Consider the following 25,802-nt stretch of genomic DNA (forward strand, 5'->3'; position numbering starts at 1 on the left):
AGATGGATTAAAGAACAAGACCCAACAATATGCTGCCTCCAGGAAACACATCTCAGCTCCGGTGACAAACACAGGCTCAGAGTGAAGGGGTGGATGACAATACTCCAAGCTAATTGGCAAACAAAAGAAAACAGGTGTTGCAATACTTCGACAAAGTAGACTTCAAGATAAGACAGGTAAAGAGAGACAAAGAGGGGCAGTATACAATGATCAAAGGGACACTCCATCAAGAAGAAATAACACTTATAAATATCTATGCACCCAACACAGGAGCACCAAAGTTCATAAAGAAACTATTAACAAACCTAAAAGAAGATATTAACAACAACACAATAACAGTAGGGGACCTCAATGCTCCACACACATCAATGGATAGATCACCCAGACAGAAAACCACAAGGAAACAGTGGAATTAAATGAAAAGTTAAACCAGTTAATAGACATATATAGAACACTCCATCCAAACACAGCAGAACACACATTCTTCTCAAGTGCGCACAGAACATTCTCAAGGACAGACCATATGCTGGGAAACAAGGCAGGCCTCAATAAATTTAAGAAAGTTGAAATAAGTATCTTTTCCGATCATAATGCTATAAAGCTAGAAACTAATTACAAGAAAAAAAGCTGAGAAAGGGACAAAGATGTGGGGACTAAACAACATGCTATTGAACAGGCAATGGATCATTGAAGAAATTAAAGGAGAAATCAAAAAATATCTGGAAACTAATGAAAATGATAACATACCATACCAACTCATAGGGGATGCAGCAAAAGCCATATTAAGAGGGAAATTCAATGCAATACAGGCACATCTTAACAAACAAGAAAAATCCCAAATAAGCAATCTCAAATTACACCTAACTGAATTGGAAAAAGAAGAACAAACAAAGCCCAAAGTCAGCAGAAGGAGAGAAATAAAAATCAGAGCAGAAATAAATGCTATTGAAACAAAAAAGGCAATAGAAAGGATTGGTGAAACAAAGAGCTGGTTCTTTGAGAAGATAAATAAAATTGACAAACCCTTAGCCAGACTTACAAAGAAAAAAAGAGAGAAAGCTCAAATAAACAAAATCAGAAATGAAAGAGGAGAAATAACAACAGACTCTACAGAAATACAACGGATTATAAGAGAATACTACAAAAAACTATATGTCAACAAAATGGAAAATCTAGAGGAAACTGATAAATTCTTAGACACTTGCAACCTTCCAAAGCTGAATCAAGAAGAAACAGACAATCTGAATAGACCAATCACAAGGAAAGAGATTGATACAGTAATCAAAAGCATCCCAAAGCATAAACCCTCAGGATCAGATGGCTTCCCTGGGGAATTCTACCAAACTTTCAGAGAGGATTTAATACCTATCTTTATTAAGCTATTTCAAAAAATTAGGGAAGATGGAACACTTCCTAACACATTCTATGAGGCCAACATCACACTGATAGCAATGCCTGACAAGGACAACACAAAGGAGAACTACAGGTCAATGAGGCTGATGAACATAGCTGCAAAAATCCTCATGAAATTTTGGCAACCTGAATTCAGCAATACATCAAAAGGATCATACATCATGATCAAGTGGGATTTAAACCAGGGACACAGGGATGGTTCAACATCTGCAAATCAATCAACATGATACACCACATCAACACACTGAGGAATAAAAACCACATGATCATCTCAATAGATGCAGAGAAAGCATTTGACAAGATCCAACAGCCATTTATGATAAAAACTCTTAATAAAATGGGGATAGAAGGAAATTACCTCAACATAATAAAGGCCATATATAACAAACCCTCAGCCAACATCATACTGAATGGGCAAAAACTGAACGCCATCCTCCTGAGAACAGGAACGAGACAAGGATGCCCACTATCACCATTCTAATTCAACATAGTACTGGAGGTCCTGGCCAGAGCAATTAGACGAGAGAAAGGAATAAAAGGAATCCAAATAGGGAGTGAAGAACTGAAACTCTTGCTGTTTGCAGATGACATGATCTTATATACAGAAAACCCCAAAGAATCCATTGGAAATCTAATAGAAATAACTAACAACTACAGTAAAGTTGCAGGGTACAGAATCAACTTACAAAAATCAGTTGCTTTTCTATACTCCAATAACAAACTTACAGAAAGAGAACTCAAGAATACAATTCCATTTGCAATCACAACTAAAAGAATAAAGTACCTGGGAATAAATTTAACCAAGGAGGTGAAGGACTTATACAAAGGAAACTATAAGACATTACTGAAAGAAATTGATAATGACATAAAGAGATGGAAAGAGATTCCATGCACATGGATTGGAAGAATAAACATAGTTAAAATGTCCATACTATCCAAAGCAATCTACAGATTCAGTGCAATCCCAATCAGAATCCCAATGACATTCTTCAGGGAAACAGAACAAAGAATCCTAACATTCATTTGGGGCAACAAAAGACCCTGAATTGCTAAGGCAATCCTGAGAAAAAAAGAACAAAGCTGGAGGTATCACAATCCCTGACTTCAAACTGTACTACAAAGCCATAGTGATCAAACCAGCATGGTAATGGTATAAAAACAGGCACACAGATTAATAGAACAGAACTGAAAGCCCAGAAATAAAACCACACATCTACAGACAGCTAATCTTTGACAAAGGTGCCAAATACATACAATGGAGAAAAGACAGTCTCTTCAATAAATGGTGTTGGGAAAACTGGATAGCCACATGCAAAAGAATGAAGGTAGACCATTATTTCACACCATACACAAAAATAAACCCAAAATGGATCAAAGACTTGAAGATAAGTCCTGAAACTATAAAACTCCTGGAAGATAATATTGGTAGTACACTCTTTGACATCAAACTAAAAAGGATCTTTTCGAATACCATGTATTCTCAGACAAGGGAAACAAAAGAAAAAATAAACAAGTGGGAGTTCATCAAACTAATGAGCTTCTGCAAGGCCAAAGAAACTAGAATCAAAACAAAGTGATAACCCACCAATTGGGAGAAAATATTTGCAAATAATATATCTGACAAGGGGTTAATCTCCATAATACACAAGGAACTCACACAACTGAACAAAAAAACAAACAACCCAATCAAAAAAAGGCAGAGGATATGAACAGACATTTTTCCAAAGATATACAGATAGCCAATAAACACATGAAAAGATGTTCAACATCACTAATCATCAGGGAAATGCAAACCAAAACTACATTAAGATAGCTTACGCCTGTTAAAATGGCTATAATCACTAAGACTAAAAATAACAAATGTTGGAGAGGGTGTGGAGAAAAAGGAACCCTCATATACTGCTGGTGGGAATGCAAACTGGTGCAGCCCTATGGAAAACAGTATGGAGATTCCTCAAAAAACTAAAAATAGAACTACCATACAACCCAGCTATCCCACTACTGGGTATCTACCCAAACAATTTGAAATGAACAGTCCAAAGAAACATATGCACCCCTATGTTTGTTGCAGCACTATTCACAATAGCCAAGACATGGAAGCAACCCAAGTGCCCATCGACTGATGACTGGATAAAGAAGATGTGGTGTATATATACAAAGGAATACTACTCAGTCACAGAAAAAGACAAATTCATCCCATTTGCAACAACATGGAAGGACCTAGAGGGAATTATGCTTAGCAAAATAAGCCAGAGTGAGAAAGACAAACACCAGAGGATTTCACTCATATGTGGAATATAAACAAACACACGGACAAAGAAAACAGTTCAGTGGTTACCAGGGGAAGAGGAGACAGGGGTGGGCACAGGGGGTGAAGGGGAGCACTTATGTGGTGACAGTCAAGATATAATGTACAACTGAAATCTCACATTGATGTAAACTATTATGAACTCAATTAAAAACAAAAGTAGACCTCCAATTAGTTCCAAATAAGAAGTTGTTTTAATAGTGTGGATGTTAAGAATGAAAAAATAATGCTGTTTAAAAATTTGAATACTTATCAGTTCCCTCTTAAATATTTTCCTACTAATTTAATATCTGAGCAAGAACATATTTATTGTCTAGTCCTACCTTGATAAATAATCCTGTTAACTGCTAAAATGGTGAGCCTCTGCAGTCTCTGTGCAAGCTCTGTCTCGGTTGCCTGGACAGGGTTCTCCTGGCTCATTCTCCGTTGCATCATCATATTAAGTTCGTCACTTGCCACTGAACGCATTTTCATCAGAAGAGAGTCAGTTTGAGCAAGGGGAAATTTTCGAGGACCTTCAAGTATATAAATTAAAATGTCAAATGCTAGCATTAACAAGGCTCAAGGAAACTATTTTTGCTGCAACATTTTGATTATCAGACTATGAAAAGAATCTTATTTAATTCAAAGTTAATTTGTACAAAAGAAAGAGAGTGATTAAGAGAAAGTGATGTTTCTCCTTTGAAGAAGTGCAACAGTACTTCTGATTTCAAAATCCTAAATAAGAATGTTGAAGCTAGTACTGTAGCTTAATGGGATGGATACCATTTGGCAAAATTTGAGTCTTCTGAAAAACTCAAAGAATTAAAAGGGTTTAAGAAGTTCAGAATTTTTTTTTTTTTAAGATTGGCACCTGAGCTAACAACTATTGCCAATCTTCTTCTTTTTTTTTTTCCCTTTTTCTCTCCAAATCCCCCCAATACATAGTTGTATATTTTAGTTGTGGGTCCTTCTAGTTGTGGGATGTGGGACGCTGCCTCAGCGTGGCCTGATGAGTGGTGTGATGTCCGCACCCAGGATCCGAACCAGAGAAACCCTGGGCCACTGAAGTGGAGCACGTGAACTTAACCACTCAGCCATGGGGCCGGCCCTAAGGAGTTCAGAATGTTTTGACAAAATATTTTCAAATACTGTTTCACTTCCTAGTATTCCAAAATAACCAACAGATTTTTAAAGCACATCACGTTTTAGTAAGAATATTACTCTTTCTGGATAATTGCCATCGTTCAATTTTATAAAGTAGTTTTGAAAAGTATATATAGCGACAGAGTAGAAATCAGTCAAATGAAAATGAAGAGATCAGAAAGGTGAATATAATTCCAGTGATTTGCTATTAAAGTGATTTGGTGCATATGCATCACTTGGGATTCAATCCTACAAAAGCATTTCCTGAGAAATGTTTCCTCAGATTGAACAGGTTGGAGTGGCGTTCCTGCACCATTACCGCACCTGCTTCGAGAGGTACCACACAGGTAGTGGATCCAGGAGAAAACGGGGATGAGTCTCGATTTAATGGACTGAAGGAGAAGGGCATTGGAAGTTGACCATAGGAACCAAAATGACGTCTTGGTAGATGAGGAATAATGGAACCCTTCATTGGAATTGAACCTTTGTTTTAAATTATGAAAACATATATCAATTTCCATAAGTAGCCTCTGTAAACATTACTCACATATGACTAAATTATGATAGGTTTTAACGACTCATCCTGCAAGATATTTAAATATTTTAATAGCATTTTAGATTGTCCAGTTTTGTATGTAATCAGTATTTTTGATCAGTTAACACATTTTGGTGGGTAGAGTCATTTTGAGACAAAAATTAAGCAAATAAAAAGGAAAAAAGTCATATCTGAGATATGCTCAAGGTAATATTGTCAGATTATGTCCTTAGTTTAAGCAGATTCTTCCTACTGTCTACATCTCTGACAACTGTCATGCTGTATAAGCAGCTGATAATCATAATTCCGAGGCACAGCAATATACTGAATAAGGAAATGTTAAGTCTTCGGTACTATGTACTTAAAAAAGTGGGAGGGTATTTCAGCACTCATGCTGTGAAGCTACACCGAGCTGGTGTGGCCTTAAGTATACTTCTTTCTAAGCCTCGCTTTCCTCACACATAAGATGTGGATTAGAAAGTAAAATAGAGCCTACCTCACAAGTAGAGTTTTGCCACTATCTGACAGTATACTAAATGTATTTGTTTACATGCTTATTGACCATTTTCTCCAGTAAAATACAAGTTCCATGAGGGCAGATAAAATAATAACTGGTTCATGGTTGATGTTCAATAAATATTTGATAGTTAAATGAATGGATAAAGAGGGTTGTTTTGCAGATTAAATAAAATGGACATAAAACACAATGAATGTTCATCCAAAGAATCAAAAGTTGTTAATAGTTGGTATTGTTATTAATGGTTGAAATATAAAGGAAGTTCATCAGTGTGAGAATTATATTAATACAACATTTATATGTCCATCTATATTTATTTACGACATTTTAAATATATGTGTAGCACTTTAAATAATACCCTAATGCTTATGTCTACCTTCGTGCATTAAGGTTATGTTTTTCAAATTGATAAGCAAAGTGAAAAAAATACATTTAAAAGAATGTACACTGCTACCTTGTTTATAATAGCAAAAACAAACAAGTAAAAAAACATTGTTCATGATAAACATTAGGGAAGAAGATCATGGCAAATCAATATAATAGATCATTATGCATTCATTAAACATAAAGAACATTTATATTATATGGAAAGATGTCTACAATGTATTGATTAGAAATAGAAATCAGTTTATAAACAGTAGGTAGAATATGACATCATTTAGGCAAAATCACATCTCTCTCTCTCACATATCTCTATACTACAAAAAGACACCGAGCTAAGGAGTCAGTGCTTTGTTTGCTGGGCAGTAGGGAACCACGGGCTGTAGAGCAGAAGAATGGTACACATGAGTTAGGCTGTAAGATGACTAACCCGCAGTAAAACACTACCCGACTCCTCTAAGAGGGAGAAGTTAAAATCTAGATGTATGAAAGTGCTGCTGAAGAAACTTTGGTCCTAAGCCAGGGATATCTTGGGGTTCACAGTCTGAGTCAATCTGTCTATTTTCAAAAAATGTAGTGTGTGGCCATAATAGAAGCTGCAGCTGCCAGCTGTCCCCATGAATTCCTGCTGGAGGTACAGGGGGTGACAGTGGGGTTGGAGGTGTCACTTGTCTCAGCAGTTTTCAATAAATGCCAAATGAGTCTATTTAGGAAAAACCATTCCCCTAAAACATTTGTCACTAATGAGAACAGCTTGTTTTAAATCTTTGAAGGAACAGTTCATTATCTAAATGATGGAAAACAAATCCCTCTCAGTCACTTTAGTACCATGAACAAACGGACTTAAATGGGTTTTATAATGATACTGCTCAGAAACAGAGGAGCTTTGGTATTTTGTATCTTTTGTACCTATAGTGTACAAAGCCAATACACTTTCAACAATAACTTTTGACTAATAGTGAAGAAATAAAACACAGTCTTTCCCAAATATGTGTGTAAAACAACATGGAAGGAACTGCAAAGCAGCAACTTAACACACATAAAGTGGTATTTTGTAAACTGGGTTCGCAAATACAGAATTCAAATAAGGTAGCATTTAAAACAGGAAGAATTCTTGGGAGAGACCTGAGAGATGAGTCCTAAAGATATGACAGACCTGGAATGAGTAGATGTGGTATAGGATACAAAGGGAAGAGTGTAGGTATTCTTGTTCTAGCAGTCTCTAATTCTACGCCTCAGGGGATCTGTGAAATGAGGAAGCTGGACTAGATGACTTTGAGGGTCTTTTATCAAAGTCGAAATTTGTAGGATTCTATAAGCCTCATGTGGCTTACAGCAATTGCATTTACTTAGAGAGAGTGAAAAATATAAGCCCGGTCTAAGAGGCTAGAGGAATCAGAAAAAAAAGGAGAATAATTTAGAAAAAGGATTAAAAAGTCCATTATCCACTTTACAACGACTCAAACCAAAAATAAACAATAACAAACTTGGAGCTATGCAGGGCTCTGAGGCTCAAGGTGATAAAAATGCTAGTATTTAAAGAGAGAGATGACAGATTGTTAGAGAAATCACAGACCAAACAAAAAATAGCAAGAGCGCTATTTGCGTTAGCCTGGGCACAAATTGATCATAAACTACACCAGGGACCTAGGTATAAAAGCAGAGAAGAAACGGATATGAGAATGAGAAATACCAACCAGGAAGAAACAGCAGGAATTTGTGAAAGTAGTAAAGGTACACTTTCCTATATCCACAAAGGGTAAATTCTAACTAAGGAGTCACTGACTACATAAGGAATCCTGAAAAGGAAAGCTGGTCCCAAAGTCGTCTTTTGGCATGTAGGAAGCTGAGTATCACTGCCAAATTTGGTGAGATGGAATTCTACCTGGGACAAAAGAGATACAACTGGGAAGGCAGCTCAAGAGGAGAGATTGTGTTCAGATATTAAATGAAGGAAGGATGTATGGGGCACTAAGTTTAGCTATGCAGATGTTTTAGAACTTCTATTTACAGAAGGCTTTATTTAGCCTAATCTAAACATACTACTGCAAAACAACGTATATTTGCTTTCCAAGGTATATAGAGGCTTTCCTCTATAGATGAGTTTTTCACATGGTTTTAAAATTTGGCATAGCACTGAACACAATGAAGTACCTTAACATAGGTAGAAGAAAAACTTGAATTTAAAAGGTCTTAAGACTGAAAAAGTGATTAAACTTTAAACAATTTCCCAAGTACTCTGTTTGGAGATAGGTGTGTGTGTGTGTGTGTGTACATAAATATCGACTATCATACATACATGTACATGTATATGTGTGTATATAGATCTAATGTCTATGTGGGCAGGTGTTTATGCTATCTTTCTGGATTATATATATAAAGATCATAATGGATTCTGTGGAAAAAATAAGGAAGACTAACAATATTAATACCTATTATTTAATGATATGTACTAATTTACAGCAAGCCCTTAAGTCACATGCATACTAACCATGTCCAAGCCACCAGCATCTCCTGCCTTGACCATTGCAATAGCCTCCCACCTGGACTCCCACCACCTCTCTTGCTCTCTTTTAATCCACTCCCTACACAGAAGCCAGAGCAGTCTTTATAAAATAAAACTCTGATTATGTCACGCCTCTTACTTAAACACCTTTGATAATTTCCCATTAGGATGAAATCTAAACTTCTTAACACAGCCTATATGATTATAGGTGAACTGGCCCATGCCATCCCATATATTCTCATCTGATATCACTTCCTCATCAAGTACTACACTCTGGCTAAATTGCTTTCTTTCAGCTCTCTGAACAAGCTTAGCTTTTTCTGCCTTGGAACTGTCACATAAGCCACTCATTCTGTCTGTAACACTCTTCCTCTGACTCCCTGCCTTGCTAACTCCTTTCTTACCCTTTTATGTCTATACTGAAACCTCACCTCCTCAGAGACTTCTCTAACTCCTGATGCAAATCAGGTTGCCCTGTTGTTGTCTCTATTCCTATGTTCTATATTTCTTTACAATTTTATAATCTCAGCAAGGGCAGAATCTGTGTCTGCTTTTTTGATCATTGTATCATCAACATTTAACACGGTGCTTAGCATATGGTAGGTGCTCAAGAGATAATTAAATAAGAAAAGCACTGAAAAGAAAGCAGTAGAACAGTTTCCTCTAGGAGAAAAACTTTTTCAAATTTTATAGTTTAACTTTTTTTGTGTGTGTGAGAGGAAGATTGGCCCCGAGCTAACATCGTGCAATCTTCCCCTATTTTGTATATGGGATGCCACCACAGCATGGCCACTGATGAGTGGTGCAGGTGCGTGCCCGAGAACCAAAGCTGGGCCTCTGAAGCAGAGACCACTGAACTTAACCACTAGGCCAAAGGGCCAGCCCTAGTTTGACTTTTTAAACTAAGAAATACTCTTAAAATGTGAATGGCATCAGAATATAGGAGAGTCAAGCTATCTTCAATTTATAATTATTAAAATATTATTTCATGAGGCTGGCTTGGTGGCATAGTGGTTAAGTTCACATGCTGTGCTTTGGCGGTACAGAGTTCACAGGTTCAGATCCCAGGCTTGGACCTATGCAGCAGTCATTAAGCCATGCTGTGGTAGCATCCCACATACAAAAAATAGAGGAAGGCTGGCAACAGATGTTAGCTCAAGGCTAATCTTCCTCACACATACACACACACACACACACACACACAAATTATTTCAATACTCACCAGCAATGCTCTTCCGCTTTTGAAATATTGCATGATGGGGAGCAGAAGGTAACGGGAATGAATTTGTAAGGTTTTCAGAGTCATGATTTGCAGTGGTCCTTATAAACTCCATAGCAGTCTGGAGAACTCTAAACTGTAGTGCAACAGCCATATCTAAAAACAGAAGATACTAGAATATTTTCAAGCTATGTGGTTGTTAATTTTATTGAACTGATTTTAATATCATGCAATATCTAAACTGCCAATAATATTTTATTAGACATGAATTTAAAAATTTTGATCAACATGGGTTCTTGATGGTAGTAAACATTTTTCAACTGTTTTTAAAAGCAATTTTAAAGTGAATTTCCAAATGGTCACTATAAAAAATTCAATGGAAAAATATTAGCACACAAATTTATTTTATTCTATGTAATTGTTTTAAAGAATAGGCTCTTTAATATACAAGGCAAAAGCTTAACCAGAAATTCTCACATTTTTCTTTTTCATATTCACTTTAATATCTGCCATTAAAGAAACTAAAAGACATTCTTATTCAACATAAGCCTTGAAATTCTACTTGGTAAGAAAAATCATCAACTTCTTTTAAGGACATGCTGCCAGCTATTAACTACATCGAGGCCATCACTTTTTAAACATTTTTGCCACTTAAAAAACCTTCTTTTTAAAGCTGATAGATATCATCACAAAAGTAAGTATAAATCTTCAGTAAAACAGTTTCTAAGAAGAAAGAGATTAGGTTCAAATAACATTTTTGGCTACTATACAACTCCTCCAGAAATCCACAAAAATTAAGCCTTACTTTGTGTCCTCTTGTTTTTGCTATTTTGAAGATATCCAAGCAGTACAATGAGGTCTTCAATAACTCTAAAATATTGTGAGCCCGAGGAGCTGCAGGCATGAATTGTAACTGCTATGAAAAGTCGCTGTATATCACACGCAAGCAATCTGTATTCATTCAAAGGAACACTAAAGAAAAAGAATAATTTAAGACAAAGAAAACTGGTTTAACTTCTCATTCTACCAGCATTCATGCATTCACATACAGTCAATATTTATTCATGCTTATTTACAGCAGGTAATATCAATTGGATGCTAGGTATAGAAATAAGATACGTTGTGGCTTTTGTCAAGAAGTTTGGTCTTGCAGAGGACCAACAAGAGATAACTATAAACAGTAAATGGTAGTAAGTGCAACAACAGAGATTAACACAAGATAACACACAGGTAGGTTTCTTCCATACTAAAGATGAAGATTTTGTGGGTTTGTATAAGAACATTCAAAGAAGGCTTCTCAGAGCATGTGAATTTGAATATATTAATTAACCTCTCTGAATCTCACTTATATAAGTTATAGTTATTTTAAGGATTAAGAGAGATAGTAGATTTGAACACATATTAATCACTTATAAATACCCAACAAATATGAATTAGCTACTTCCGTCCCTCAATCTTTTTTTTTTTTTGAGGAAGATTAGCGCTGAGCTAACTACTGCCAAACCTCCTTTTTGCTGAGGAAGACTGGCCCTGAGCTAACATCGATACCCATCTTCCTCTCCTTTATACGTGGGATGCCTATCACAGCATGGCTCTTTGCCAAGCGGTGCCATGTCCTCACCTGGGATCGGAACTGCTGAAGCCCGGGCTGCAGAGAAGCAGAACGTGCGAACTTAACTGCTGACCACTGGGCCGGTCCCTGTCCCTCAATTTTTAACCTTGATAATCCACCTCAGTGTGTGATATTAAGCCTAAATACTTCTCTCCATGTACTTTTTCAAAATCAAGCAAGAGTTAGCAATGGTAGCTGTCTTCGGCAATTAATAGAGTAGCATATAGGGACATTCAGTAAGCACAATTTATTTTTTTAAAAAAACAACAAACTACTTTTAGAAGAAGCCTGCCATCACCTTCTCAAGTTTCACCAATTTCATGCATTGTATTATAATCAAGACTAAGCGTTTTGAGGAAATATAATACTTTGTATTTCCTATATGCCTCAGACACACAGATCCTAAATATAATAGATGCCCAATAAAGACTGAACTGAGTTGAGTACAAAAAGTCTCTCTTGTACTCAGATAGCCTCCTTGGCCTAGCAAATCACCAAGGATATGCTCTGTTTTCTCTGCAAAAATATACACAATATTTAACGGTTTAATGTGCAATAAGATGATGCTTCTGGAGATTTAGATTTTAACATTATGCTAATAACAATATTATACTGTACACCATAACTGCAGATGCCAAAGGTACAAAATCCAAATAAAAATATAATCTCCTAACAAATTTTTTAGCGCTGCCAATGTACTTTTGGCTATGAGAAATTAATTTATGGTAGTAGACAGTGATACAGTATGCTAAAAGTAGGCTGGCATGGCAAGCTCAAAACAGAGGCTTTTGAAGTGAGACATTCAGTCTCAAGTTCTCTGCCATATACTAATCAGTTTTGTAGGAAAAATGTTCTTTGAAAGGATTATGAAAAACGTAACCTATCATCAACGTTTTCCCTTTCCGAAGTATTACCAGATGTAGTTTTAAATAATGATTTAAAACTTACTTCTTTTCTAATCCATTCAGGGCTGCTACTGTATTACATAACACGTAGAGCAGACCATTATCCAACAACATATCTGCTACCTTAGAACAAGAGTTTAATATTTGGAGAAGAAGTAAAAGAGCACTATGTAAGAGCACGTTGTCACACAGAGAGGTCTCTATTAGTCCCAGAATAGGAATGACAGACCACTTCTGAAAAAGTCCCAAGTTTTTCACATCTTCCAGATCAAATCTATAATAAATAATACACAGGAGCATGTTAGAAGCAATTAACCACTACATAAGAAAAAAATGATTGCAATATGAGCTGTTTTGTTAACCTGATTTTAAGACTATAAAAAACAAATTTGGGGAGTAAGGATTCTTAATCTTTTTTAGATCATAGATTTCTCCAATAATAAGATAAAAGGTGTTGCTAGAAGTCTATCCCCAAGTAAATACACAAACATTCAAATGAAACATGTATACAATTTCATGGTTTTAACTGACTGATTTGCCCTTAGGGGTTCAAAGAACCCTTGCTTTAGGGGCTATGTAACAAGTACACAGGAAAATACTAATAGCATAGTATTTGAGAGACAGTGAGCTAGTAAAAAGAGGTCTAGCAAAGGGAATGAATACTGAATCCGTGTCGCAATACTATTGCCTCTGTAATAGAGGGAAATTATTTAAGTATTTTGTACCTCATTTTCCTTATCTATCAAACACATGTGGTGATATCTGCCCTCTTTCTACTCAAGACTGTTGTGAGAATCAAATGAGATAATGCAGAATTGCTGTGAAAGAGCCAAAAGCTGTATGCAAATGAAAAATACTATTGTCATTACCACAAGTCATAAGTAAATTCCTCAAGGTCTGAACTGGTTGACTTAATAAGTAGGATGACACTTAAGACAGAGACACATTTTTTCGTACTCTACCATAGTCAGAAATAACAGTTCAATTTTTCTGCCAAACTTTTGGTTTGGGAGAAAATATCCTTTTATTTTTGTACTTATTTGCTAATCCTTCAGCATTACACCAGGGTCAAATCTCAGCAATCAGTATTCCAGGAATTCCAGGTGAGGGATTTACTCTTCTCCCAGATAAGCTGAAGGATCTGAGGGGACTGACTGGCTTCTCTAAGGGTCATTCGTGTAATCTGTGGCTGAGAGTACATGAGCCACCTTTCTTTTCAGTTAATCTTCTTATGTTAATTTTTGTTGTTAGTATTGTGGAGTCGATTCTGACTCCTAGCGACCCTGTGTACAGCAAAGCGGAACTCTGGTCTTTTTGTGCCATCCTCTCACCTTCCAGCACTACATCAGACAATGCTCTGCTGTTATTCATAGGGTTTTCATGGCCAATTTTTTCTTCTTTCTTCTTATGTTAATACCTATGCCAAATCTTAACTATCACTTTCTTTCATTTGATGCAGCATTTTTATTTGTTTCTAGTTTCTAGCTAGTGAATGCAATACAAAGCAATAAGTTATACTAGAAAGAAATCATATGGAAAATAATAAATTGATTCACCTGGAAAATTACTTTTAGCAGATTTTTTCTAAAAGTGACAAAATAGTTTTAAGAGTGAGTTTAATAAATTTTATGTTTAGGAGAAAAGATCTCCAATTACAGTGGAGGGAAGAACCCACTTACTCTTCATCAAGGCCTATACGTCGACCAAAAAACATTTCAATGAAGCATTCTAACAATTCCTGAGTTCCCCGATGAAGATACAACTGGTTGGCTAGCAAGGAAAAGCCACGATTCTTCAGAAATTTATCTTTTTGTTCTTTAGATGCTCTAGTAAAATATGCATCTAATAGCTAAGGAAAAAATTTAAGACAGTTTAGATAATGTATTAAAAATTTTATATAATGTATATAAATCAGTGTATTATATTTGTATTTGTAAGTTATGAACACAGAAAGCTCAAAAAAATATATGCCACCTCCATAGCAAAACAGAAATGAACTTTGTCTCTGACTACTATGGAATGCTAATGATGACTCTACCTCGGAGATCTTAATACTTTTGTAATGGGAAAGCTGGCTTTTTAGCTGAGCATGGACACCTAGTAGTCTGGCAGCCTTCGTCGAGTTTTAAGTAGAATATTTGAGCCGAATGAAGGAAAAAAAATCAGTCAACACTGTACTATGCTCTCTCTGCAAATGCACATATACATAGCCTAGACCTCTATTTCTAGACTTCTTGACAGCTTATTTATCCTAAGCACAGGCCTAAATTTTCGCCCTTCCCTAGCAGCTTAAATGCAACATATGTAAAACCAAATTAATTACTTTTCCTTCCAAACTTGCTTCTTCTGTGGTTCTGACCTTAGAGCACAGTGGCACCATCCTCCTAGATTTCAAGGCTAACCTCACTTTTGCTTTTCTTGTTTTGATTCCCCCTGTGTAATTTGTACCTCTCTTCTATTCCAGTGAATGTTTCTCAAATCTCTGTCCTTTGACTTTCTACTTCCCCAGAATAGGAACTCCAGAATAGGACTTCCCACTTGCCTAGAATAGGAACTCATCATTTGTCCCCTGGACTACTGTGATAGCCTACTAAGAATATTTCCACCTTTCTCTCCCCTGCAATCACTCCCTCACAGTGGTGATTGACTATTCTTCCCAAAACACACATCTATTTACTGCCTTACTTAAAAAGCTTTCTAAGTTTCCAGCATAATACAGAATACACCTTTTGCATGAATCCCTCCTTGGTACCCACATCAGGATTAACTGCTCTTCCTATGCTCCCACTCTTCTTTATTAATACTGCCATGGAAGCAGTCATCACAGAATTCGTTACATTTTACTTAGTTGGCTATATGTTTCTCTCCCCAACTAGACTATAAACTTCTTGAATGTATGGGCTTATTATTCCCCTTTATGCCCTATATAGCAACTAGCCCAGTGTTTTGTACAAGGAATGGATATTCAAAAAATAGTGGGTTGAACTGCAAGTGATTAAACAATATCCCATGTCAAGTCAGACTAAAGAAAACAAGAATCTTTAAAAGATCATTTCACTATCGGGTTGTTTTCTATTTATATCAAGCATTCATTCATTCAATAATATACTTAGTACCTATTATATACTAGACACAAGATGCCTACCTTCATAGAGCTTATATTTCAGTGTGAGAAATTAAAAAAACAAGTACAGAAATAAATTAAAAAGATAATTAAAAAACATAACTAGGATGCTATGATGGAGTAAATGAGAAGTAGAGATAGGAGGAGGCTATTTTGAAAGGTGATCAGGGAAGGCCCCTCTGAAAAGGTGACATCTGAGCTGAAACCTGAAGCAAATGTCTAAGATTCGATACTACACTGCAGGAGAGATTTCCAATGAACTACACGTTCCTAGTAATTGGTAGACTTTTAAAAAAACATATTGATATGAATCAATATATGGAGAAAGACTTAAAATTGGATGATAAAACATATAAAAACATGAGTAAGAAGTAACAAACAATATCAGTTTATTGCTTCCTAAGTATAAACTAAAGCTTTAGGTCTACTTTAACATACGTATTCAAATTTTAAATTACACATATACTTATTTTTCTGAATTAAAACAACACATCTAATTTTCGCCCTTACTTTAATAACTCCTTGTTGTATAGCAGGTGACGGGTGGTTAACAAGAACTAAAAGCGTATCTGCTTGAATAAGCTTGTCCATCACATCTTCAAGCATAATATCAGGCAAGATGAGAAGAACTCCACTTAAGAGTTCATATAATCCACAGCATATGGGTACCAAACAGTCTTCAGTTACACTAAAACAGAGACCCAAAAAGTCTTACTAAGACAACAACAGGGAGAAATGTACATGATGATTACCTTAAGAACTGTGATGAACAGTAATAATTTTAACATGTGAAACAAAAGTTCATAAGGTTTAAAGAACATTTCCTAATTTAACTGTGATTAATAAATTTGCCATCAGTGTTTATCACCGATATTTTAGGCATTAGTCTACTAAGCACTATTCTATTCTATATCTATGATGTCCAACACAGTAGTCACTAGACACTTGTGTTATTTAACCTATTTAAAATTAAATAAAAAATTCAGTTCCTCAGTTGCACAAGCCACATTTCAAGTGCTCAATAGGCATATGTGGCTAGTGTCTACTATATTGGACAGCACAGATCCAAATTCCACCATCACAGAAAGATTCATTGGACAGTGCTACTTGAGTGCTTTTGGAAACTAATAAACCTTATAATTTCCCTGAACTGAAAAGTTTTTATCCAATAGCAATAAGGAATTAAATAAACTATAAGATATTTTTTTCTTTGAGAGCTACTTATGGTTTAGCTTTTGGTTAAGTACAGAATTCAATATTATCTAGTATTAAAACAAAGAGAAAGGTATCTTTCTGTTTGTTATTAATATATATGTTATATTATAAGAAGCAACATAATGAAAGTACTTCTAGAAGTGTAGAGAATCTTCTATGAATAGTTTAAAAAAAGGGTGGGGGGCAGTGTGCAAAAACATGTGAGTACCTGTGAGCATTTGTAGTTCTGTTGTAGTTTGGTTCATAACGGAGAGAAAAGGCCAAGTTTTCCCAATCATCGGTGTTCCTATCCACAAGACTTGGCCAACGGCCAACGGCTGCAGCTCCATTCTGTGAAGGAAAAGCTAGCCCTAGGCTTGCAATAGTGCTGTGGCTTCCCTGGAACGAGGCCAGTCCCTTGAGATAATCAGGTCGGCGTGGGCAGGACTCATCCCCAGGACTGTCATCGTCTGATCTGGGTTCTGCTCCCAACTCTTTGACCACTGGAAATCCCAATGATCCTTTTGGGACACCATTGACAGAGGCTTGGGCTGGAAGGACAGCTTCCATTTCACAAACAGTTCTTGCAGACTCACAGCTACTGAGAAATGCATCTTCTTTGCCTGTTTTCAGTGTCTCGGAACTCCCCAGAGGATTCCATTTCTCTGGGCGAGAAGTAACATAATTATCTGCAATATTTTGTAACTTGTCAATACTACAACCCAAACTTCCGGTCAGTTTCCGTGGTTGCATTAGAGGTGAAGAAGTAGGAAATGCTGGCAGGCTTCTAGAACGCAGCATGTTGACAGCCATCCTTCGTGGAATAATATTGGAGGAATTGTTTCCTGGTAAGAATAGACAGAAAAATGCCACTTAAAAATCTATTAAGTGGAATGACTTATTTTCTCCACTATCAGTCACAAGTATAGCAATAGTCCATTTATCTTGCAATGTTAAAGAATCCATATAGGTTAATGTTCCTAGCAACTAATGCTTCAAATTCTTAAGTGCCAAAACTATTATTCTTTTTATCACTATTTATTAAAATCTTCTAAAAATGTGTATCTTTTCCTGCCTCCTTAACAAAATATAATGTTGGCTGAACAATTCAAAGTCATTAGGATTAACGCTTCTACTGCAGTGAAATTAACAGAATTAAGTGAAAGAATTTCCCTCAGGCTAGAAGTCACTAGGATGCAGTTTGATATAGTGGAAAGAGTGTGGGCTTTGCAACTAGCTATAATTGGATTCAAGTGATAGTTCTGTTAGTTAGGTGGCCTTCTGTAAATCATTTAATTATATGAGTGTGTTTCTGCAAATGTAAAATAAGGTTTCAGAATATCTACTTTGCAAGGTTGCTTTAAGGCTTAAGTGAGATCATATTTGTGACATACCTAGCATAGTGCCTGGCCTATAAGAAGTGCTCAATGAATGGTGGTAACAGTTGTATTTGTTGTTATTATTACTAGACTAAATGGCCTTAGATCGTTCTTTCTCCCCTCCATTTCTGTAGTTGCTTCCTGCTGTATTAGTGAGAAGAAATAGTTTTTTCTCTTCTTGCTCTAGTTCTCCATTTTGCAGCTTTTAATATTCTGTGTAGGAGGAGATCAGAAAAATCACTCTCACTGAAGGTGCAGGGGTATAAGAGAATGCTACTGAAGGGGTGGTCTGTGGACGAGCAGCATGGACATCAGCACCACCTGTGTGATTTTGCGAAATGCACATTCTCAGGCTCTACCCTGGATCTACTGAATTAGAGCATATGAGGGCGGAACCAGGGATCTCTGTCTTAACAAGCTCTCCAGGTGATTTTTTTGTGTGCTAAAACTTGAGAAGCACTGATAGGCACTGAATGAACTGCTTTAGAGCATAGGTTTTGCGGTAATTTTTTTTCCTAGTTATTTCTAGATTTTGGCTGGAGGGGTAAGGCTGCCAAAAGATTCCGTTCAAAAGACCTGGGGAAAATGGGGGTGTGATTGTATTTGAAAATGTTTCAGAGTGATGCATAATGATTCATAAAAATAGCCATTTCCAGGACCCGCCTGGTGGCGTAGTGGTTGAGTTCGTGTGCTCTGCTTCGGCAGCCCAAGGTTCACAGGTTTGGATCCTGAATGCAGACCTAGCACTGCTCATCAAGCCATGCTGTGGTGGCATCCCACATAAAATAGAGGAAGACTCACACAGATGTTAGCTCAGGGCCAATCTTCCTAACACATACACACAAATAGCCATTTCCTATAAAAATCCAAATAAAACTAATTAAAACACTGTCTTAAAATATTATAATAAAAGGCCATAAAATGTGCTAGAGAATAACTGAAACACTTTGAGAGAGAAACAAAACTGAAGATTAATACCCATATATATCATCCTATCTATTGATATCTCTATTTTACCTGCACAATTTAATAGTATGGATTACAGCTAGAGACAAGACTAGGTTGGACTGACAATAAAAGCAATATCTCTGTATGGAAGAGGATGGCAGTCAGGAAAGGAAAAGACGTATGGCCAGTTCACAACTAGGAGACATGTACCTATTTTTTTCTCTATGAAAGTAGACACGAGACATTTCATAAAGAGTAAATTAGGAAGGTAGAAAAGTACTGTAAGCTTAAAGACTTGAATATAGTTGCTATGAAAATAGAAGAGGGGATTGATTCTGAACACACAGAAAAATTATAGGGCAGCATTAAAAGGCCAGCTACAGCTGGAGACCCTTGTAATGGGAGGAATTCTCAGTGATGACTTTCCCTAGCAGCTTTCAGCAGTGTGAGGATGGCTAGACTGAGGCAAGATTATGGTTTTTCAGGTCAAGAATGCCAAAAGGCCAAGAGGACAAGGAAACTGAAGATAGTGTTAAGAAAATTACTGGCTAATAGGATCTAGGCTTGGTCGGGAAAACTAGCAGAGGGTACCTGAGATGGTGATGAAGAAACCAGAAAGAGAGTAGGTTGTTACTAGAGAGTGGGATACTGAGTTTCACAGGCAGGAAGCCTTCTTGATAATGATAAAGTCCAATATAGATGCACACATATTGGTAGACAAAGGAGAGGGAAAGGTCTCCAGAGTCAAGGACTGTGAAGGCTGGAGTATTGGATGTCCATTCTCCTTAGGTAGAAAGGAGAGAGTAAGCCAAACAAAACTTTGGAAGAAAATGGGAAAATAAATCAGAAGCTTAACAAAAAACAAACGATGATGATAAGAGGGGAGAGAGAATTAGAGCAAGATAACATGAGCCTCATCCATTTCCTAAGTTCTCCTGAGTCTCTCTTGTTATATTGACTATGAGTTACTGATACCAGAGAATAGTGAAATGGATTTCTTAAATATATTCTATAATTTTTAAGTTTAACCTTCCGTTTATTTAGTCTAAATATCAGGTTATACTATACTGCTAAAATATGCATAATTTATTTATCTATTAACATTCAGAACTAAATCAGAAAGGGTTATAATTTCATTATTGTTATTTTTACCTTCAGGTGGTGAAGCGGTAAAACCAGACGGGCTAATTACCATAAATCCAGGGCTAGTAACAGACTTGCCTCCACTGCTGGAATGCCTCAGGTACATGATTGACTGTACTTTCTCCTGAAAGATCTTGCCATCTAGAATCAAAAAATTTTTTGAGATAGTAAAATTTAAAAAAATAATAAGACAAAAATATAACTTTAAAAGCAAATCAACAAATACAAATTTTTACAAAAAGATGTTCAATGTGAAAACATATGGCATACTTTATACTAACGCACACTTGATATGTGAGTACCTTGGACTCTAGAATTTCCTACTAGAGATTTTTTTGTTGAGTATTCCTAGCCACATTAACCTATATTTTCTTTGAATTCCAACTGTACTTAGTTATTTCTACAGTTTAACATTAACTGTTCACTTTTTATATGTTATATGATCTTTCCAAGGAGACTGTTCATCTGTTCATTCCTTGAGGAAAGGACTGTGTCATAGTCTCATATATTCCCTTCATTGTTTAATATGACTCTAAAATTGATACCTTCAGCTTAGTCCTTCTTTCTGAGCTTCATTCTGTAAATTCAACTGCATTTCTTAAACGCACCACAGATGCAACAAATCTAAATCTGCATCACGTTTCTGCCCTACATTCACTTTTCCTGTTTGGTTCTCTGGTTTGTTTGGAAAACATACCCATTTCCCATGTAGAAACCTGGAGCCACCCTTGACCACTACCTTTCCTTTATCCACATCGAGTCAGTCTCCAGGTTCTACTGACTATTTCCTGTTTCTTGAACTCTTCTCATCCCCAGTACAGTGCTATAATGCAGGCTCTTATCACCTCTCACACCTGGATTATTGTCAGACTTCTAAATGCTATCTGTGATGGACATCTGGTCACCCTCAAATCCTCACAGCTACCAGAATTCTATCAAATGTCAATCTCTGCTTAAAACCTTCCATGGCTCTCTGTTGCCTCTTTACCACTCTAAATAAACCTTAAGCTTCTTGTCTACAAGAATCTCCAAGATCTGTCCCCAGAACTCTTTCCAGCCTTGTTTGTTACATTACACTTCGCAACACCTATTTCTCATAGCTCCCTATCAAGTTGTTTGCTTTGCTTGGAAGCCCTGTCCTTTCAAATCCTACTCAAATTTTAAGACTCAGAGCAGGCATCACCTCCTCCAGGAAACAGTCCCTCACCATGCTACCAGAAAACAAAATATTTACTTCTATATCACTGTGCTTTCCACACAGTGTAACTATCTGTTTATATCTCCCTCCCCTCGACGACGCTGTAAGCTCCTTAAGGGAGGGGACCATATTTTACTGATCTTTGCTACCTTGCTCCCAGAATCTTGACAGTCTTTTATTCAGTAAATGTGTGCTGAACCTAACACAAAGTCATGCTGTCCAAATGAAATCCAATTTCCTTCGGATTTTCACTGATTCAGAATAATTTTATTCACTTATTACATTCCTTAAAATGGCTGTTTTACAATCAGTTTTCCTTTCTAAATTTACTGTCTAGCTTTCTCATAGATACACCCTTGCTTGCTTTCTTACCACATTATATTTTCCTTGCTCTTTTAAAACTCTGATTATTTCATCTTTCTCTTAATAATGATTACTCCTTCTGGTTTTACTCTCTTAACTAGTATTACTACCACTAGTTTTACCCTTAGCTTCCTTTTTCCTTCTCTCTATACTCTTCTTCAGTGGTCTCATCTACTCTCAGAGTTTCAACTCACTTCTATGTGGGTAGTTTCTCTTTCCTGAATTCTACAGCAATAATTCACTTAGATCATATCCCTTTGCTTAAAACAAATAAACACAACTTAGAGAATTAATGGCATGCTAATTCTCCAATCTACGTATCAAATTCTACCTAAATTCTTCAATGCTCATGTCAGATATCCCATAATCTATTAAATCTTCTCTCTCCACAGCTCTCTGATGAAACCCACACTTCTCTGAAATCTAATTAGTTCTTCTTTTGTATCTATTAGGTACTTACCAAATACTGTTTCTTACTATAGTTATTTGAGTATGTCTCCTCTCTTCTCTTGACATTTAAGCTCTCTGAAGGCAGAGACCATGTCTGGTTCATTTTATAGCCCTCTTCCCTGTCCCACTCCCAGTGTGTAAGTAGGGCAGTTTCTAGCACATAGAGCTCATTCAATGAATATCAAACAAATGTGGATCAACTGGGAAGAAAAAAAACGGAAATGGAGATAGCCAAGATCTAACAAAAACGATTATTACCTACCTATGTGCAAAGAAAAGTAGAAGTTTGTGGGGTTGTGACAAACGTAAGTATTAGTAGGAGGGTGAACTGCTAAAAGGAAATTGAAGATAATTGTCAATAATTCCAAATCTGGAGGAGATCCAAGGACTTCTGCTATAATTTTCACAAATGATTTACAAACCTCTCGGGGCAAGGATGTAAGCTGCCCCTCTTTGTGTTCCTGAAAAAATAAAAATCAAACTCTCTTTAGATTTAAATAGAACTGTCAACTTAACTAAGATTTTTCATTTAAACAGGATATTCTTTTTAAGATAGGATTGTGTTGGTTTAGTGCTCTAGTCTGACCATATTTACCACTAAATTGAGTTAGTATTTGTCAAATCAAGCAATTCTGCTATTAAAAATTCACTGAAACCCATGGCAATTTAATTCTACCCCTTTTATCTTAATTAACAAAGGCAAAGCCGTATTATAGCACTCCTGAGCATGGACTCAGAAGCCAAACTGCCTAGGTTGGCACCCTGGTTCCTCTGCTCACTAGCTGTGTGATCTGGGGCATGTTATTTAACATCTCCATGCCTCAGTTTCTTTATCTACAACATAGGAATAATACTAGTGCTACTTCATAGGGTTGTTCTAAGGATTAAATCAACAAACTCTTAGAATAATGCCTCACCTATAGGAAGCCCTACAGAGATGTCAGCTAGTGTTAGTACTATTATCACTACTGCTACTACTAGTACTTCTGCTACTACGGGATCAGAAGGGAAAATTTCTGACAGAAAAAGCTGCTTACATTAATACAGTATGCTCCAGTTAACAAAGCTCTTTCACACAACAGCTCTGAGAGGTTTCATCCTTCATTCATAGAATATGAAGGCTCAAAGTAGTTATATGACTAACTTAAACCAGGCAAAAAACCATATAAGTAATGCAGTTATAACTCAAACTCAGACCTCTGAACTCTTTCTACTGCATCATCTACTGCCTGGAATAATGAGACCTGGTACAATGCTAAGCAATTACTAAAAATAAAAACAGATATAAAGTAAATTATTTATATTCTTCAATTCTACCTCCCCAGTGGGTAGCAGCTGGCCTCTAGATCAAGGCTATGGGAGGTAAACTTCCTGAGCTTCCCTCTCCCTGTGTCCAAATATACGATATATCTCTACATCCACTCTTCTTCATTTACTCTTGTGTATTGCTGAATCAGAAAACTTAAAATCTAGATGTTAACTCTGAAACAGTTTAGTCTGACTACCTCTGATTTAAGAAGAGAACACCGTCTATAGAAGAAAGCACAAAACCCCTTTGCCAAGATCTCACAACTGTCAAGCGGCCCTGCCAAGAGCACATAGATCTCCTGACTTCCAATTCTCTGTTATTTTTGCTACAACCATCTGTCTTGTTTTCTAAATCATAGCCCTTATACCTTCCCAGCTCTCCTGGTTGTCACCTCAATTATTCATTCCTAAGTCTATCTCAGCCCATGTTTTTTCAATCTTGCCCTCTCCACTGACTCCTTACAAATAGTCGCTGTTACTCTATTTCATTAAAAAAATAATCCCTTAACTTGACCTCTAGAGAACCTTTTGCTAACATTCTGTGTCTCTTTTCTTTTGCTGCTGGACTGTTTAAACATCATTTATTCTCACTGCCTCTAATGATTCCACCATACATGCTGCCTCAAGTCCCTGAAATCTGATTCTTGCCTTTTTTATTCCACTGAAATCTTGCAAGCCATTAAGAATTTCCAAGCTGATTTCCAAGCCCTTTATCTGCCTACATTTTCTTTGAACTTTCTACATTATTTGGCTCTAGAGACTACCTCTTTCTGGACAGGTTCCTTCCTTCTCTGCCCAGCCTTGGCTTTCACTTTACTGAGTTTCCTGGTTCTTCTCTTACCTCTTTCACTACTCTTTCTACATCTCTTTCAATAGCCCCTTTTTCCTATTTTATACCTGAAAATGGTATTTCCTGAGTTGCAAGCCTCAGCTCTCTACGACCTTTCACTACATTTCTTTATCTTGTAGTGCTTATCTATGCCCACGGCTTCACTATAACATCAATGCAGACAATTCCCAATCTTGCTCTCTAATCCCTCTTGCCAGTTCCAGTCTTGCACATCTAAGTGCCTAGTGGTCACTGTCACCAAACATCCCACTGTAATCTCAAATGCAGAATGTATAAACCACAGACCTTGCATGTTCAATTTTTCTTTCTTTTATGATGCTATCATTCTTCGAATCTCCCAGCTTAAAATTTCATATTATATATTTGACTTCTCCTGCAGCTCTTATTTAGGTGGAATCAAGTCCAATTAATTCTGTCTTTACAATCTCCTTCATATTTGCTCCCTACTTTTACCCACCCATTTTCATCACCAAAGTTCAGGTTCTTTACACTGTACTCATGAACTAATGAAACTGCCTCACATCCAATATACTACCAATTTATTAATCTTTCTTAAACAGTGTGAGATATCTTAAAGGTAACAAAGTTCATTTCTTTATATACTTCCCATGATACCTAACATAAAGCTATTCTTAATAAATACTATTAATTTGATAAATGGGCTCTTTGAATAAAGATGGGTGAAGAAATATACTTCTCAGGAAACGGAATTAGTACCTGGATTTTTCTAACATTTCTATAAATAAGATGGAAGTGAGAATATATATTGAAATCTCTAAGTTTATGTGTTACTTTTACGACATGCAAAGACTGAATAAAAACTTCACACTGTCATATGAGCTCACTGAAAATTGGCCAAGAATGTTTAAAATAAATATACAAAAAACTGATTTAGAGAAAAACTGATGCCTAAATGATACATAAAATATTCAGTAAGCAAGGGGCCTGAGAGACCATTGTATTGTATTCCTGAAGTCAATAGTCGAATTTACCACAGGAGCCAAGAAAGGCAATAAAATGTTTTTGATTTTGTTTTTTCAGAATTCATCCATTCAACAAATACTTAGCGGGTGCCTATATGTGCTAGGTACTAGGGTTACAGTGTGATCAACAAAAAACCTTATGCCTGCCCTCTGGAGGTTTACAGAGGGGAATAAACCAAATTCTCATAAACAACATAAAACTGACAAATTGTCTATGTGCAGAGTGAGAGTAAGCGTAGAAAGGGGAGAGGGCTAACTTAGATGGAAAGGGCGGGGAAGGCTTCTCTCAGGAAGTCAATTTAAAGTTGAGGCATGAAGGATAAGCGGGAGTTGGCCAGGTG

At 36.5% G+C, this 25,802-nt stretch overlaps 1 protein-coding gene across 4 annotated transcripts in view; it reads right to left on the reverse strand.

The window, feature by feature from the left end:
- LYST (lysosomal trafficking regulator) overlaps positions 1-25,802 on the reverse strand; it is a 193,531-nt gene that overhangs the window by 75,192 nt on the left and 92,537 nt on the right. For 3 of the 4 annotated variants that reach the window (XM_046651871.1, XM_046651876.1, XM_046651865.1), the window contains exons 21-30: positions 22,583-22,781; positions 20,319-20,450; positions 17,069-17,684; positions 16,156-16,333; positions 14,201-14,370; positions 12,565-12,795; positions 10,810-10,976; positions 10,008-10,160; positions 5,171-5,329; positions 4,045-4,236 (exon numbers count right to left, since the gene is read on the reverse strand). In XM_046651871.1, coding sequence (XP_046507827.1) covers positions 4,045-4,236; positions 5,171-5,329; positions 10,008-10,160; positions 10,810-10,976; positions 12,565-12,795; positions 14,201-14,370; positions 16,156-16,333; positions 17,069-17,684; positions 20,319-20,450; positions 22,583-22,781 — 2,197 coding nt within the window. The remainder of the gene's footprint in view (positions 1-4,044; positions 4,237-5,170; positions 5,330-10,007; positions 10,161-10,809; positions 10,977-12,564; positions 12,796-14,200; positions 14,371-16,155; positions 16,334-17,068; positions 17,685-20,318; positions 20,451-22,582; positions 22,782-25,802) is intronic. The other variant, XM_046651880.1, reaches the window with a different exon arrangement.

This window comes from Equus quagga, chromosome 2 (assembly GCF_021613505.1).
Source record: "Equus quagga isolate Etosha38 chromosome 2, UCLA_HA_Equagga_1.0, whole genome shotgun sequence".
Taxonomy (NCBI): Eukaryota; Metazoa; Chordata; class Mammalia; order Perissodactyla; family Equidae; genus Equus; species Equus quagga.